Source organism: Megalobrama amblycephala, linkage group LG13, assembly GCF_018812025.1.
Source record: "Megalobrama amblycephala isolate DHTTF-2021 linkage group LG13, ASM1881202v1, whole genome shotgun sequence".
NCBI lineage: Eukaryota > Metazoa > Chordata > Actinopteri > Cypriniformes > Xenocyprididae > Megalobrama > Megalobrama amblycephala.
In genome coordinates this window covers 9,308,116-9,326,943 of record NC_063056.1, presented here as the reverse complement: position 1 = coordinate 9,326,943, position 18,828 = coordinate 9,308,116, and the positions used below count along the sequence as shown (strand labels likewise).

General features: G+C 37.8%; 1 protein-coding gene across 1 annotated transcript in view; it reads left to right on the top strand.

Moving 5' to 3' along the window:
- rprd2b (regulation of nuclear pre-mRNA domain containing 2b) overlaps nucleotides 1-18,719 on the top strand; it is a 28,232-nt gene extending 9,513 nt beyond the window's left edge. Inside the window, exons 2-10 of the mRNA XM_048152074.1 lie at nucleotides 13,940-14,069; nucleotides 14,146-14,315; nucleotides 14,803-14,855; nucleotides 14,958-15,084; nucleotides 15,168-15,343; nucleotides 15,613-15,898; nucleotides 16,002-16,301; nucleotides 16,426-16,626; nucleotides 16,744-18,719. Coding sequence (XP_048008031.1) covers nucleotides 13,940-14,069; nucleotides 14,146-14,315; nucleotides 14,803-14,855; nucleotides 14,958-15,084; nucleotides 15,168-15,343; nucleotides 15,613-15,898; nucleotides 16,002-16,301; nucleotides 16,426-16,626; nucleotides 16,744-18,713 — 3,413 coding nt within the window. The 3' untranslated portion in view covers nucleotides 18,714-18,719. The remainder of the gene's footprint in view (nucleotides 1-13,939; nucleotides 14,070-14,145; nucleotides 14,316-14,802; nucleotides 14,856-14,957; nucleotides 15,085-15,167; nucleotides 15,344-15,612; nucleotides 15,899-16,001; nucleotides 16,302-16,425; nucleotides 16,627-16,743) is intronic.
- Nucleotides 18,720-18,828: the final 109 nt, after the last annotated feature.

The window sequence follows — 18,828 nt, the reverse complement described above, 5'->3', positions numbered from 1 at the left end:
TGCACAGGCCCCTCCCACTACTCTTGACTGCCGTTTTAGCATAGACCCGCCCTGAGTGAGCTGTAAACAGTCTGCCATTGTTTCGATGCCACGCATGTTGTAGACAAGAATGTCTCCTAAGCAACTGAGGCGTTTTGTTATTGGATATAAGAATGAACATAGCAGTCGTCCTTTACTCTCGACATCTGAGCCGCTGAAGACGCAGTGGATTCATTTTGTTTTTGAAGGGAATGTGCCCCCGGATCTACCTATATACGATTGTCTGCGCTAAAAATTTGTTTTGCTAAAACGTTCCTGAAGGATGGATCAGTACCTCCAGAAGACGTGAGTAACGTTATAGGTTTTTTTTCATGAATCTTTGCAAATCGCCTTTCCTAATAATGTGCTAGTTAGCAAGTTCCACGAAGAATGCGGCTAAAGTTAAAGGCCAGTTCACGCCACACAGATAAACGCCAACAAACTTGTCTGTTGGAGTTTGTTGGATCAGTACGCAGCCAGTCCGAAATGAGACGCAGCTAGTGTGATACCCCTGTTGGCGTCTGTTTAGTCGTGGAATGTCTGAGCTGTGTGGTATGATTTTTCCAACAAACGACAACAAACTCTGACATAATCTGACCTGGCCATGAACCGATGAGGCAAGTCACTTGCAAAGACTGCTGTTTGATCGCGCCGGCGCCTTACACACACACAACAAAGCGCTGCAAACGTGACATCGCAGCTTGTTCATTATCAAAATAATACAGTCCAACAAACATATGTCTTCATTTCTATTTAGAACCTTCTCACTGTAATTCATAACTGCACGTTTATAATGAACAATGTATTGAGGTGATTGTCTCATTACAAACTGTGTACATTTTATATAAAGATAACATGGTAACTCTCCAATAAGGTTTATAAAGGTGTTAGTTAATGACTAACAAGTAATTTTCAAATGTATTTGAATAGTTTTTGAGCATTTATAACTGCATAAATAAGAATGGTGAGTTCAATGCAATACCTGCTAAATAGTGTCTACAGTGGAATATAGTGCTATAGTACTATAGTGGAAGATAGGGGTGGGGTGAATAGTAGCTCATTATCATTTAAAGGGACATGCACCGAAACGGCTCGCTGTGAACAGAGCCATTTTTGACAAAGTAAAAAAAATTTTACACAACCATTAAGAAATTTTAATCAAAGTATGTTATAGACTTTTCATGAAGACCCTAAAGAATCATACTAACTTGTGGAAAATTGGCATCCGATGTCCCCTTTAAGAACAGAAAACACAAAGTGCTGTAAGAAACTCTGTTGTCTTTGTGTTCCTGCAACGTCTATGTCAGTGGAGCATGTTTTCTCTGCAGCCAGCCTTATATTGTTTTCAAACTGGAGCTTTCACTCGAGGATGTGGATATTGTTTTTCTCAACATGAACATGTAAAACGATATAAACACGATGACCATATGCCGACTTTCAAATGTATATGTACATTGTGTACGATTATTGGCAGAGTATGCTTTATAGATTTTCTCTGAAAAAAATGTCTTTTTCCACACATTTTGTATGTATGCAAATTGTATAATATCACTGGTACACATAGTACCTAGTAATCTAGTAATTGTGCTGTTAATTCTCATATTGTATTTTCAGAAATTTTGGAATATTTTTCCTCTCCAAATTTGTCACTACCGAAACACTGTAATAAACCATTTGAAAAGTTTGATTCCAAAACTTTTTTTTTTTTTTTTTTTTAAATTGAGTTTCCACCAAAATCAGTATTGTATCTGGTTGCTATTGAAAAGTCATTAATTAATTTTTGTGCAAAATGCAATATCCGCCGTGTTATTCTGTCATGTTTTCTCACTTACTTTCCAAAACGCAACAAACGCCAGTCTCCCTTCTCTGCAGAATGCGATATATCCACGCACTGAACAGTAATGGCGGCTCTCTGAATACATCCGGCATCCTAGTTTTCCTTATCTACTTTGTGATCAACAAAAACAGAAAAAATAATAATTTTGACGGCATTTATGAACCTGTGGTGGGGAAGAAACGTAAGCCAAAATGTAATCATTTACGTGATGAGATTAAGAAGATGAGGCACTCGAGTAGGGCTGGGCGATATATCGCATGCGATTCTCACGCGCATTTCGTCAGTAAAGCCGGTTCCCTGATTACCGCTAAATCGCCATCACCTGCTTTCAAATGGAGCGCCTTTTAATAGACAGAGCCGTAGTTCACTGATAAGCCACGCAAAATCGGGTTCAGTATCGAAGTCGATTCATCTTCGATACTGAACGCGATTTTGCGTGGCTTCTCCGTGAACTACGGCTTTTTCTATTAAAAGGCGCTCCATTTGAAAGCAGGTGATGGCGATTTAGCGGTAATCAGGGAACCGGCTTTACTGACGAAATGCGCGTGAGAATCGCATGCGATATATCGCCCAGCCCTACACTCGAGTAATTTATAACATTAACAAGATGACTCGTTGAATTCATTTTGGGAGCTGAATGTATTTTTAGTCAAATGCCTGTATATAAGATTAGTATTGACAAAGTTCAGAGGCTATCATATATGTGAATCAACTTGCTTTGTTGTGTATTTTCAGTATGAAAAATAACTTTTATATTGATGGATTAATTGCATTTTTCAAAAACGTGTCACAGATTTATTGCATTTTGGGGGAAAAATAATACGTTTTTATAATAAACTTTTGAAAATTAAAATCTTTTTAATGTTTTTATAACCAAAATATGCTATGTGAAAATTTGAAACAGAAAAAAGTGGTTTTCATCTGGCCACTTTCTTGGTAAAGAAAATACCCTTTTACTCAAATTAATCCAAATGGATTTATAGCGTTTTGGAACCAAACTTTTCATTTAATAAGAAGGGTTATATTGACCTATTAAGATTTTGTTTTTTAAAGTTTTCACACATAAATCAATAACAATAACAATTACAATTTTAATATTCCAAGTGTCATTTATGTGATTTGTTGTATTTTGAATCCAATCTTACTTTGTAAAAGGCATAAAGTTTATCATACTGATTTCAAAGTTAAGGAATCATTAGTTTGAATATACATTGAACCAAACGTTATAAGATAATAACATCTTAGTTAATAATTCAGTATACTTTATTTTTGACAAAACATCCCATGTTTCGGTCGTGACTGCACATTTTTGGTAGTGACAGTAATGTGTTGGTAGCGACCTCAACATTACAGAATTTGAACTCGCATACTAAAACACTACTAATATGTATTAAAATACTCATGATTTGCATAACTGTACTAAAATTTTGTTTATTTTCCCCAAATAAATAAATGTTTTGGTAGTGACAAAAGGGAACACAATGATGACATGTTTTGATCCTGTTTCGGTAGTGACAATTTTAGATACTTTTGAACGTAGCTCAAAGATGCTAATCGGCACATGGTTAGCTAGCACAGTTCTGAACAGTTGTACACACAAAAAAACTAAATTTTATCAACTAACGCTCAAAAAACAATGATGTCACAACCGAAACTTCACCATGTTTCGGTCGTAACTGTTTCGGTAGAGACAATTTTAGGTACTTTTGAGCCTAGCTCAAAGATGCTAATCAGCACATGGTTATCTAGCACAGTTCTAAACAGTTGTACACACATAAATACTAAATTTTATGGAATAACAACCAAAAAAGTTAAATTGCAGAAAAAAAGGTGTTTGGTAGTGACGTTCCTTGCAGTTAAACACAGATTTTCAGACTTTTGAACACATTTAACTCAAAATGATGGTACCTATCTAATATGAAAGAGGCCATGAGAGAGAGGGACAAGAATATTTCCTGATCAAAACCGTTTTTACAACAGTCTCGGCCAATGGACTAAAACACACACTGTTACGGTAGTGAAATTAGATATTTGGTTACATAAAAAATAATGTATTTCTCTTGTTAAACATTTAAATAAACAAATATTCGAATAGTCGAATTTGCTACGTGCACACGTTAGTTAGACTCCTTGCACTGAACAGACACATACACACACACACACACACACACACACACACACACACACACACACACACACACACAAAATGATCTCAAAATACTGTCTCGACAAGTATTCTCATATACAGCCATCTGTCTTATGTCTTAAGTGAACGTAAACTGCTGTCCATAACTTTTTTTTTTTAATTCAGAATTTACAAAAATTATATAATGAGCGAGTACATCATGAATCCATTTTCCAAACCGTGTTTTTGTCTTATCCTGAATCACTACGGTACACCTATGATAAGTGTTTATATTCAGACTATTTTAGACTGGTTCAGGTCGTACTGCTATGGAGTAGCACAGTACCTGCGTGACTCACAGACATAAACGGAGAAAATAGCTCCGACTACAATGTTCTTCCGCAAGACTCACGCAGTTCTGTTTATTAACTGCTAGAGCGCCAAAAGTTATGGACTGCAGCTTTAATCTATATTTAATTTATGTTTAATTAACAATACGCATGCATTATTTTTGCTGTCTGTTCATTTGTTTTTAATAATGTTTGAATTTTATTAGTTTGAAGTTTTTGTTGTGGTATCAAAGTACTTGGTGTTCTTTAAGTAATAAATAGGAAGCAAAGTTACATTTGCCTCAAAACCCTCATTTTCATTTGTATTTTATTTATTCATTCTATTCTTGCTGATCCAAAAAATTATCCAAAAACCATAATATGATCCAAACCTTGAGTTTCGTGATCCGTTGCACCACTAGAAATAATTCAGATTATTGGCACACATGTAAACATAGCGTTGTGAATAATTGGTTTAGTTGCCTGAGTTGTAACACATCAGTTTACTGGTGTTCATTCACTTGAAAGTAAGAGTTTGAATGAAGTTATCAAAAAAATAAATAAATAAATAAATAAAAAATGAATAAAGAAATAAATTGGCTGTGTACTGGAGTGACACCACAAACAGGGAGCACCAGCTCCGTAGAGAGTGAGCCAGTTTTCAGGAAGGACATTTTTAGGAATCAGATTACACACAGCATGAGTTGTAATGAATAATAGAATGTCTTTGACTTAAGTCAGATGACTCCACCCTTCACAACTAAATGTTTGTCCTTTTATCATAAAGTGTCAGACTTTTCTAACCGCACCCAATAAATCACATGGGCTTCTTCAGTGCCAGACTCTTATGACAGGGCTAGAACACTGACTCTTTCTAAAGTTTAACAGCATTTTGTTTCTTCCCTTGATGGTTGATTCCAAATGCTACTTTAAGTATTAAGGCCCCGATATACTCGCAGCAATGTTCTTTTTTGGTCCTTTGCTTAGGGGTAAAAAGAAGTTTAAACTCCAGTCAAGTCATGTCATGCTTATTAAGGAGTCAACATCTGCTAAATGTAACATCATGCAAAAAACGATTCCAATAAAATCTTTTATTGGAAAATTAAACATTTTGTCAAATTTTGATACATTTTGATTGCCTTAGTCTTTTAAACAACCGAGAAGGTATTGATCAAACTACATTTTATAAAAATCACCTATGATGTTCCTGAATCTATGCTTATGAGAGTCGATTAGGGGGGTGATTCTCACGACATCTTAGTTCCAAAGATTTCAAACCTGCAAATTTTAAAAATGTTTGCATCAACTAATTTCCTTTTTAGACAATTAGAGCAAGGTCTGAAGTGTCTGTGACCATTAATTTTAAAAGATTTACTGACAATTGAACACATTTTCCCAAAACAAGTCCATAAAAATCTCATTACCACAACAGTCTGAAAATGTCAGTACCATTTGAAAAACTAATACATTTTCCCATTTTTTTTAAAAATTGATTATTAACAGTTATGCACAGTTACTTGAAACTCTGAAATAATATATATTTTTAAATTAACATTTTTATTTGGTTTGGATTGATTTTTCTCATTACCGAAGCAACTGCTGCCATTTACAACCAAATATTTTTTTATTATTTTATTGAAACCTGACATATTTTCAAAATGATGTGGCAAACCTTAAAGAACATATTGTATAGATTTGGCACGTGCATTTAAAAGCAAACTACTATTTTTTTCCATTTATTAAATAAACCTTATATAATCACCTGTTGCGGTAATGATACATAGATTATGGAAATGAGGTTGCTGATTTCGATAATAAGTATATTAAGAATGAGGTATAGTTAAAATAATTTACATAGCCTATTATTGGTACAAACATGGATGCAAGTTCAATCAATTAGATTTTTGCAGTGTTTCAAAAATATATAGACTTGCATAGGCTAAAAACCGAGAACGCACACATAATGTGCATTTGGCAATACAACATGCACCACCCATTTCACCAGGTTAGTAAAGAGAAGTTTTTATAAACCTGTTACCAGTAATTTATTGTAATTTTAGTTCTATTATAAAATAATATTTATTCGTATTATTATTTACAGTACATTAAACAAAATTATAAATATTTTAATGTTTTTATTTAATAATCACTATAAAAACCATAATTATTTTATAGTTATATTGATTGGGTCAAAACCAGTGGGAATATAGTCTGGGATAACTAGTGTGTGTGTTTTTTTTTTTTTTTAATTACTACTGATTACTACTCATGCTTGAACTTGTCCATTTAAAGGTGCAATATGTAATATTTTTGCAGTAAAATATCCAAAAACCACTAGGCCAGTGTTATATATTTTGTTCACTTGAGTACTTACAATATCCCAAATGTTTCCAACTGTTTGTAAATCGTGATGAAAATTTTAACGAAGGCTCCGGGACGTGTGAGGAGTCGCCTGTCAATTGCGTCATACCCGCGTTACCCTCGGTTTCCGGTTTTATTTTGTAGAAGACCATGGAAACACCAAAGACGCTTTGATATATTATTACACGCCAAACATGTCTTAAAATAATCACATGCAACTCATCCCGTATTGTAAGTGTTTTGGTATTCCAAGACTGTAAGATGTTCTCACTTTTATAGTGCAGCAAACCTGTGTGTACTGTTTTGACTAGTTTTGTGAGGACTAATTGTCTTCATAATGCACTGTCTCTACACCTACATTATGAGCTGTCCCCGTAAATAAAATGGCAAATAAATAAAATAAAATAAAAAATAAAAATAAATAAACATACATTGTTTTATTAAAAATATAAAATGGCAAAAAGTTTTCTGTGAGAGTTTAGGGGCTAGGGGACAGAAAATATCAGCTCAGTATGAAAATAATTACTCCTATGGAAAGTCTTCATAATGATAGATGTGCCAACGTGTGTGTGGGCAACCACATTCGTGTAGACTTAGCAACACTTTTTTTTTTTTTTTTGCTAAACCTTACATCTGAAATTTGTCACCCTAGCCTTTGCTAAAGCTTCCCAACAGTTAGTAAATCATATTTAAATTAATATCTCATAATATATATTTATTAGGGATGCACCGAAATGAAAATTCTTGGCAGAAACCGAAAACCGAAAAAGAGGAAACCAAGGCCGAAAACCGAAAGAAATTATGCCAATTATTAGTACCATTGCATTTATGGCTATGACTGTGTACTAACTTTACTAAAATCAAGGCATTGCAATTGCATAAATTAATATTAAAGTTTCAAAGAATAAATCAATTACAAATTATGCAAATATTTATTTAGCACATTGCAACAATGCACAGTATAAAATAAAACTCAAACTAAAATGTTTAACTTGACCCCACTGTACACATGTGTACATTAATTAATAATGTACAGGCCTACTGGCCTGCAGAAAGGTTTTAACATTAAATGTTCTCTCATAAAAACAAAGTGCATTTAAGTCAAGTGCATTTTAATTTTTTCTCTGTAGGACTACTACAAGAAAGTGCATTCAGAACAAGTGCAACTGCTTAAAGATACAACAATATTTTCTCTGTAGGCCTTCAACATAATAGTGTATCAAAACAAAGACTGCCATAGCCCATGTGTTAACTGTAGAACTTTAACAACAACAAATGCACCAAGAATTGCAGATGTACAAAGTGGATAATAAATATTTAAACACTAGACAAGCCCATTCTACTTCTTGAAGTAAAGTGGCAGGTTTTTCTTGATGAAGAGTAGCTTTTCTGCTTTATCACAGTGAAGTCTGTTCCTCTTCTCATCGAGAACATGAGCTGCTGCACTGAAGTCTCGCGCTGTCAGTGCTTGTGCACGGAGCAGACAAGTACTTGCGTGCCATCTTTGCCAGGTCAGGAAAGCGGCCGTGATTACTTCTCCAGTAGGCAAGAGGGTTATCACTTCTGGGGATGGGGACTTCAGACATATAACCATCTAGCTGTTGAGCGGTTGAGCTTGTCATCTGCCTTATTTGAGGCACTTTCTTGAAGGATTTCACTGAACATATCAGACAACGAGGGTGCATGCCCCTCATCTGGTGCAGAGAGACAAGTTTGTTTGTTTTTTCTGCACTCTGATCTCCTCCTCCTGCGCTGGGTGCTTCTCCGTCTCCGTCTCCAAGTGGGTTCTCCGCATCCATCGTGGCCTGGATCATTTCTCGTGTGCACTGCTTTATTTCCGCATCCAAGTAATGGTCTTTATAACACGGATCAAGTACAGTCGTGATGAAGTGCAGAGGATCCAAATAGATCTCAGTGAAACGTGTGCTGACAGACTCTAAGAGTGTACTTTTCATTGTTTTCCACTCCGTGCGGTGTCTGTTTGCGTCATCACAACATTTCGGTCGTATTGTTTCGGTGATAAAAGTCTTTCAGTGGCTGAATATTCGGTGCATCCCTAATATTCATAAATAGCCCGTATGATTACATTCTCATTACCGAAACAGAAGTTCTCTCTACCGCAGCTGGCCTTAAATTGTAGCGGTAAGTGAGAATGAGGTACCTTAGCATATTTTGCTAACAACAAAGAAGCCATGATGATTTAGCCAATTTTTGTGGATCCTAAAGATCTTGCCCGGTCATAACCCTTCATTCCAGTGATATTCTTCTGAGCTTTTCTCTTTTGTATTGTCTCATCTCTCTGTCTGCATTCTTTCTTCAAATCTCCCTCTTGCTCGTTCTCTCTCCTCGACTGTCATACGCCCCCTAATGCTGATTGGTTACACGTTTGTTGTTGTTTGCTGGTGTGTCGGTCTAACTTCAAAACAGCGTTTTGCAAATATTGCTTACCCCACCTTTAAACCAGTGAAAATATGAAAACTAAATTCATTTTCTCTGTAATTCTATTTAGTTTAGATTATTTATATTATAAGGTACATGTTTATAGTTTCGGTTCAATTTTTATTTTCTACTTAAAAACAATTTTGTGTTTGATTCACTGATAGTTTTTATTTTCATTAACAATCATAACCTTGTTGCATAATCATGAGCAAAAGCCTTCACCAAATACTTTTATGTATATCACAATTTTCCTGAACTATTGTCCTGGTCTGAAAAAAAACATATCTGGTCTGTTTCATAATTAATGAATGTTGTTATTATAAATGATCAAAATAGTTTTGTTTATTATGTTCATAAGGTTGATCAGCCAGTTTAATGCATCTTGTTAGGTTAATGGAACAGAATATTATGCATGACTAATGTAATGTGTCATGTATCAAATATAAGTGAGCATAGTAACATACCATATAAGAATTACATTATGTGAGAAATTATTCTCAGCAAATGCACATTTGTTACTGTCACTTCATTTATTTATTTTTTTATTTGGAGCCAATCTTATGTTCAGTTTTTATGTTAGTTGTGATAATGTGCTGTCAGACACATGTATATCATAAGCCCACTCCAGAACTTTCACATTTGCAAGGTACTAACTTAATTTCGGTTACATATTGATTCAGATGATTGTAGTTTAGGACTGAGAAACTACATTTCAATTGTTAGCGTGAGCTCTGCAAATTAGCACTCCAGTCACGTCACGTTTATTTATGTAACACTTTATTCAATAGATTGCTTATAGCAAGCAGCTTTACACTATCAAACAAGAAAAACGGTGTCAGTGCCTCATATTATCAGAAGCACAACTTCTGATTTTGTACTATAAAGCAGCTATCCAGTGTGTTCATGTTTTCACCCGTGGAGCTCTTACCTCAACAAACTCTACAGACGAAATTAGTCAGAGAACAGTTCCACGCGAATGAAGGTGGAGCCTCGGCGCACACCTCCTATTACGTTATCGTCACGGACCAATACAAAGGTGTTTTGCAGCTGGAGTGAACTTTTCCTGAAAGTTCGCTTTGGCAAGCCATTTCGAACTTCCAAAAAGAACACAAAACGAACTTTGTTTTGGCCTGATTTTGTTCGAAATGACGTCACATCAGTTCGTTCTTTGATTTCGTTTGAAGTATATCAGGGCCTGAAGTATTTTTTTCAATCACATTAAATATTGAAGAACAGATTAAGTAAAAATACAACGAATATGCAATTTAGTGAATATATTTAGCAAAATGCTCTTATATCTAAGTTCATATATCTAGCTGACTGAGTTTTTGGAAATTGAATGCTTTTCTGAGGTAAATGTAAAATGAAGTGACATTGTTTACAAGCTGTTTTATTGAAGTGTTTCTGTGGTTGAAACACTAGTGATTACAGGAGACAATATATGGATTTCTTGAATTTGTACTGTATCTTTTAATATACCTTTTGATGTTTATTTATATCTTGCTATAAGTAGCAGAAGCTATGGTCAGTTCATGTGCGCTACACACCTCTGCTTCGCTTGAATAGCAACAGTGATCTGTCACGCCACATTAAAGAGCGCTTATTAAAAGATTTTTCATATCAGAGTATCACAGTAATGAACAACAACATGCAAAGTATGAAAATGATAATCTCAGGTGCTGATTATGTGCTTTATTTAATGTTAAAAGAATTTAATTTAAGTTTAATATGAGTATGATTTTGCGTGACCATTATATAGCCATACTGAAAGCGACGATAGATAATTCACCTCAGATCTTGAAAATAAATTAAAGGAAACAAGAACAAACAAGTGTATTCGTCAATGATTGTATCAATCACTCAGTATGTAATTTTTAATAATGTTAAAAAGGTGTAATGTTTATGAATTTTATGTACTTTTTGTTGTGAGTGCAGTACGCTTGCAGAGATAGTTCCGTCCACACACTTCTGATTGGCTGTCATTTTTAATTGATTTTGTTGGATCTCATTGTTGCGTCTGGTGTGGACAGACAAATTGTCGCTGGAATCGTATCGCATCATGTCTGGTTAGGACATGGCGTTAGCCTAAGTAGACCGTAGAAGGACTTAGGAGAAAAATTAAATGCGCAAAATTTCACCTAGGCTTTCAGGCCATTTCTAGTGTTAATCTTTTCTCATTTTTTAAAGGGGACCTATTATGCCCCTTTTTCACAAGATGCAGTATAAGTCTCTGGTGTCCCCGGAATGTTTCTGTGAAGTTTCATCTTATAATACCCCACAGATAATTTATTATAGCTTGTCAAATTTGCCCCATTTGGGTGTGACCAAAACGCACCGCTTTTGTGTGTCCCCCTTTAAATGCAAATGAGCTGCTGCTCCCGGCCCCCTTTCCAAAAGGGGCGGAGCTTTAACAGCTCACACTTCAGTTGCTCAACAACAAAGCTGGAGAATCTCACGCAGACAAAATGAGGATTGTCAGTAACGGTGTTCAGCCTTACATTGTTCAAACCGGAGTCGACACTGATTGAGAGACTCAGGAAGAAGTTACAACTTTTAGAATGAAACTGGACGTTTCTGAATGGTTAGTGGATAAATTTATGTAGTTGCTGTGGAGTTGATTCAACTCATCGACTAGCATGTGCCGTCATGTTAATCTTTTGTGCAAATTCAACATGAATTGTGAAGCAGTCCAGCGTAAAATGACAAGTTAACACTTCATTTTGTTCAGATGTTATGTTTGTGTTGTGTATTTATGTGATTTAATCTCATATGTATAGGATGCGTTTAGGTGAACAAAGCATGTTGGTTTACTGGTGTTTACTGGTTCATTCACTGCTCAGTTTCATTTCCTGTAGCTCAAGTGTGTCAGTCCTGACTAATTAATTTAGATTTGATTATGATTTGATTATACAAAACAATCATATTATTTCTAGAGTTGTTTCTTCAAAAAGCATTTAGTACATTGATAATATCTTGCAGTGTTCTTTTGTTGTTGTTTTTTTAATTCATATTTTTTGTTGACAGTATGTTGTAAGTATATTTGGTGCTAAGCAGTGCTTGCCACACATCTTTAATTCAAATTCAGTTTTTGCATTTGAATGAGCAAATTTGTTCAATGATTGAATTTTAATTTGATATCCCTGTGTAATTCTGGCTGTATGTAACTTATTTGGTTACAAAAATGTGTATATGTCTATTTTGATGGCGCATAAGATGTGAGACCACTTCAGCATCGCTTGTCATCTTCAGTGTTGGATGGATTCTCAGCACTTGTGAAACTATGAAAAATGTTGACTCATTACCGTTTGCCAGCTATGCGACTCCATATAAAACCAATAAATTGTGAACAGTCACTTAAAGTAGCAGTGTTCTTTGAGAGAGCAGCTCGGGCACTGATACATACGTCATATTCAGGGCAGATTCATTTCAGCTGCTCTCTATTGGCACCATATACGTAAACGGGATAAATAGCACCATCAGTAGAGATCTTTTAGTTTAAATTTTGGTAACACTTTATAAGTATACAGTAATAAATTACTTATAAATCATTTGGAAGCTGTTAGTTTTTTAGTGAATTCATAGTTTATACTGTCTATTGTAGTCTCTACATTGATAATATATTAATAGGCTATATACAAATGGTGAGTTCTTCATTCATTGTCACTGTAATTAACAAAATTATTATTATTTAATTAGCGTCATATGTATCAGAGTTAGATAATGTTTTTATGCTTTAACAACTTATTAATTGTAAATATTTCTCACTTTAAATTAGGTCTCAGAAAATGTCATTAAGTGCAACCTTTATTAGACATTAATTGCATTAGTATTAAGTGTTCCTTAAAATGTTTACAAATACATTAAGCGCACACACACACGTTGGATTTCCTTGTTTTATCGGGACTTTTCATAGAAGAATAATTTTTATACTCTACAAACTGTATATTCTATCCCCTAATCCATGTAGTCCATGAGTATGCATTTTTTTGAATGGTCAGTTTTTGAACTGTATGCTTCAAGTTTCAATGCTGGAGTCAAGTCTAGTGCAGAGGTTTTTAAACTTGCCAGATATAATGTAATGATTCACTGTTAGGGGGACCCCCTTTCTAAAAAGAATAAAGGCAACTTCATTTTTGAATAAAATTAGGGCTGTCAATAGATTCAAGTTTTTAAACACGATTAATGCACACATACAGTGAAATTAAGCATACACAGTTTGTCTTGTTTAACCTGTATTTTGTCGTCATTTGCTATATCCAGCACAATAAACCATCAGATTGAAGACTGATTCTCTCTTTGCAATATTTTCAAACACTTATTTGTAATTTTTTTGTGGAAAAAAAATTAATGTGGCTGAAAACCAATGAAGTGCATAATGTATTTAACATTAAGGAATACTTAATAGTAATGCAATTAAAATCCAGTATAGTTTGGTTTAAAGCACTTAATGACATTTTCTGATCCTAATCTAAAGTGAGAAATATTTACGATTAATAAGTTAACAAAGCATAAAAACATTACCTATTTACATATGAGCTAATTAAACAATAATAATTTTGTTAATTACAGTGACAGTGAAACTCACTATTTGTATATAACCTATTAATATATTAACTACGTAGAGACTGCAATATTTAAACTATGAATCAACTATAAAATGTTAGATCATTTTGCAAATGATTTGTAAGTTCTTTGTTACTATATACTACTTATAAAGTGTTACCAAAATGTTTTATTTCTTACGCATGTGCCTCCTTTCTCTTTCTGTTATATTAGTGCTGCAGTCTAATAACAAATGTTTTCCCCATTTTCCTTTTGTTCTTTATGCAGCGGATGCCAATCACAGGCTAAATCTCTTCTACCTTGCTAATGATGTCATTCAGAACTGCAAAAGGAAAAACGCTATTATTTACCGAACCGCCTTCGCTGACGTGCTGCCAGATGCCGCCCTGCTGGTCAAGTTAGTAAATCGTGTGTGTTTATGTGTGTGATTGGTACAGAAGTATATTCTGTGCTGACTCTGTGTGTGCTTGTAGGGACGCTAAAGTGTGCAAGTCAGTGGACAGGATCTTCAGTATTTGGCAGGAGAGGAATGTTTATCCTGAGGAGCTGATCTCTGAGCTGAAAGCCAATCTGCAGAAGAAAGAGAGGGAGAAGGAGAAGGAAAAGGAAAAGGAGAAAGTGAAAGAGCAACCTCCTCCTCCTGGTCAGTTTTTGAACTGTATGCTTCAAGTTTCAATGCTGGAGTCAAGTCTAGTGCAGAGGTTTTTAAACTTGCCAGAGACCCCAAATATAATGATCCACTGTAAGGGGACCCTCTTTCTAAAAAGAATAAGGGCAACTTCATTTTTGTATAAAATTAGGGCTGTCAATAGATTCAAATTTTTAAACACGATTAATGCACACATACAGTGAAATTAAGCATACACACTTTGTCTTGTTTAATGTTTATTTTGTCATCATTTGCTATATCCAGCACAGTAAACCATCAGATTGAAGACTGATTCTCCCTTTGCAATATTTTCAAACACTTATTTGTAATTTGTTTTGTGGAAAAAAATTAATGTGGCTGAAAATAAATGAAGTGCATACCATAACACATAGCTATACAAAAAATCTTAATGCATGAAGTGACCAAGTGTTAAAATAATTTCTTAACTTGACCATGTGTTTTTTTCCCCCCCTTTCCGCAGCCCCAGTCAACCCCAAATCTGCTCTGAAGTCTAAAATTGTTGCAGAGTTTGTAGTAAGTCATGATATGTCTTTAGGTTTAGTAGAACTTTTCCTGGCTCTTTATTTTTGTGTTTAATTATTAAACTAATAATTAATGTATTTTTCTCATTGTCAGCCGCATGATTTTGTAGACCGGTTAATGTCATACAAGCACTCTCTGGATGAGAGTGATTTGAGAGAGAAGCAGCTAGCTGCTCTCAGAGTGGATGTCTGTAGCACTGAGGCCCTCAAGAGGTTAAAAGGTAATGAAATACTTCCCAAAAACTGCACTATATAACTGTGGAAAAATAGGTTAATCAAATTCTCTCTCTCCTTACATCCACAGATAAAGCAGGAGGGAATAAGTTCTCAAAGGACTTTGAGGAGGGAAGTACAAAGTTGCAGGAATTTGTGACGTTCCTGGAGGGCCAGATGAAGGCAGGACCCCCGCTGCTGGAGGCGCTGGGAAACGCAGACATTTTTTACGAGATGCAGTACAAAGAGGTCAAAATTGTTGCCAATGTGAGTCCACAACTCTATACTAGATTTGTTTACATTCTTGTGAACACGCTTGCTTTGGCAAACACCACTTATTACACAAAATATTTGAAATATTTAATGTTCTCTCTGAGGTTAGATTTCTGTTCATCAACCAAGCGGGCTTGTTTAGTGCCTGATTTTTTTGATCAGTGTCGAAATGCTAAATATTGGCCTATTGATCTACCCTCAATCAATTTATATCATGTATCCTAATATTGTGCTTCTCTCAAACCCCTCACCGCTTCTTGTAGGCTTATAAAGCTTTCGCAAATCGCGTGTGTAGCCTGAAGCGTAAGCTGGATGCTCTGAAGGCCACACTGCCGAGTGTGGATGATTCTCCTATCCCATCCCCCTCCGAGGATGCCCCGTCCCCCACTGGCTCAGAGTCGCCCTTCCATGGCATGAGTTCCAGAAAGAACACAGGCACTGGGGATGGAAACGGGGGGAAAGGATTGGAGCAACAGAAGGACAACAGAGATATTGAGGACATGGATATGTCTGAGGAAGAGGAAACGACAGCAAACGCTGGAATCGTTGGTGAGAGAAAGCAGAGAGGAGGGGAACAAAATAAAAATGTTAGCATGCCATGTAACATCACAAATGTAATGTTTTACTGACGTAGTTGGTTTTTGTCCTCTAGTTGATGAGAGGAAAGAAAAGTCAAGTCTTCCATCTGTGTCCAAGATGACGAATGCCTCAGCAACAAAAAGCTCCCAGATCACTGCTTCTAAACCATCCCAGATTTTAGCAACTCCCACAAAGACGGAGTCTGGGTCATCAACCAATCAAACACCTCCTGCAAACACCTCACCCATGACCACCACACCTGTACCAGCCCCTGTCGTTAGCCCCTCCCCCCTGCCGGTGAACTTGGCCAATGTGGATCTGGGCAAGATCAGCTCCATTCTGAGCTCTCTCTCTAATGCAATGAAAACCACTGGTGAGTTTTCCTTTTGCAGAACGGGCTCCAGAATTAAAAATAAATAAAACAGAAAAGAGTTTGAGAAGACTTAATTCATTATAGCTCCTTTCATGACAGTGTTTTCTTCTTTCTCAAAACCAAGGTGTCAGTCCTGTGTCTCGTCCTTCCCCTGGCACACCTACCACACCATCCAACCACGCCTCCTCCAAAGCCCCTCCTTTAACCCCTGGCAGCATTCCCTCATCCAACCCTTTGGCCAACATCCTGTCCAAAGTGGATTTCTCCCCTGAGAGCATCCTGAATGTTCTCACCAAAACACAGACTCACAGCCCCAACCTGCAGGGTAGGACACATTACACCATTTGTTTCTAATCTGTTTGTCAGTGGAAGACGGGGAGGGTTTGGGAAACCTTTTTGAACCAGCAATTAATTTGATATTTATTAAATCTGTATCTTGCAGGTTTGTCATCTCTCCTTTCATCAGCTCGTTCAGGCTCTCTCACAACTCCAGACTCTGGTCCATCTTCATCTGCCACTACATCCTCTTCAGCCATCACCAAAGCTGCAGCAACCTCCAACACAACCACCCCAATAACACTGAAGCCCCTAAAGCCCACAGGCAACAGTTTCAAGCAAGAGTCTGAGCAAGAGAAAGGGAAAGAGTGGGAGAAGGTGAAGGAGAGGGAAAGAGAGAAAGAAAGGGAACGAGAAAAGAAAGAGAGAGAGGCAGAAAGTGAGAGCGAGGCTGTGGCCGTGGCCGTAGCCGTGCCCAGCTTGGAGTCTAAGATCAACAGTTTCCTTCAGGGGAATCCTGGTTTCAGTGCTCTCGGACTTGGTCTGGATGACGTGGGCAGCAATAGCCCTCTCCTAGTTGGTGGGGACAATCTGGACGGCACCCCTGTCCGAGATGAAAGCGGTAGCACGCCCACTCAAGACGAAATCATGGACTCACCCCATGTCCTCAATGACCCCCAGAGTGCAGGTCTGTCTGGAGGGCATAACCTTTCACCTACAGCCTATCATAGTGACCCCTGGGATGCCGTGATCACTCCTCGAGAGACTCTGGGAGAAAATGAGCGGAAAGATAGGGATTACCGCACCCCACCTTCCTCAAGACTTGCTGCCTTTAGCCCAAGTGCGACTAAATCGGTCAAGGCTGTGACCAAAACCAATGATGAAGAAGGGCTGAAGAGAAAAGGAGTGGGTTTGAATGTTCCATCAGCGGCCATGCTGCATGATCAAAGAATCAAATCAAAGATGGACGTAGAGGGAGGGAAAAGTACAGCCTCCCGCAAGACAAGTGGAGCATCTGAAGATGGAATGAAAGACAAGGAGAGGAAAGCTTCGGCTGACAATGGAGACCACTACCATCGCATTGAGACTCTTGTTTCTTCATCCTCTAATGAGGGAGTGGCAATCGAAACCCTCGATTACGGCAACCGCATTCAGACGGTGGAAAGCATCCGCTTGGTTGGAAGAGGCCCAAGAAGAGGAAGCAGTGCTGGTTCTAGAGTGGGTGGGGCCTGGTATGAAGAGGAGGAGTTTATGGAAGCCCCACCTCCACATCGCCCTCGTAGTCACAGCCATGAGAATTCTGAAGAAATGGGATTGGTCCCTTCTCTTCCTCCACCTCTTCCTGCTCATCCTCCGCCCCCTTTGCAGTACCCACCTCCACCCTACGCAAACGAGGACCATACACAACCTTCTCATGGCATTCCTCAGCAACATCCTCCCCCTCCTTTTTTTCCCTCTTCTATTCCTCGTGTCCCACCACCACTTCCACCCATACCTCAAACCCCACCCCCTCCTAGAGACCTCCTTTCCCCAACCTCCTCTGTTATGGTTGGTGGTGTCCTTGTACACATAGACCGAGTCCTACCCTACCCACCTGTTAACCTTCGTCCCGATGGAACGGGACTTGGAGGTAGCGGCAGTAGTGCCCCTCCAAGAGGCGGCAAACCCCAACTCCCTTCCTTGTTAGGTGAACCCCCACGGCCAGGCACGGTGAAAGAGCAGTTTGCCTTGCGCCACGCCCCACCTCTTCATCGCCCTGGCACCCCAGGAGTTCCCCCACCCCTCCTGGGCAGAATTCGAGAGGGCCCTAGTCCCACACCACCATCACCCTCTACCCCAACCACACCTACATCCCCAGCAGGTGAACCTCGTCCTCACTTGTCCATCCCCAACCGCCTACCCTTCAACACCTCAAATAAGAGACCCCGCCGCCCTTCCTCCCCTCTGCCCCTCCTTCACTTACCAAACCAGCATCATGCACTCCGTTCTCCACAGTTTCCCAGAGGTTCCCTGCCCCTAACGCCCCCCTCCCTTAACCGTGAGCCCCTCCTGCCTGGGACAAAACGTTCTGCTGCCAATTTTGGCAGTGGGCCTTTCAACCCACCCAAAAGACCATTCTTGCCCCCTCGATATTAGCATCTTAGAATGAGTGCTAAAGGCTCTGCACAACCTGAAATAGGCAGTGTAGATAGCTAGCATCACCTGTGAATCGCAGCGTGAGACTTATACTGCATGTAAATACACATGCACC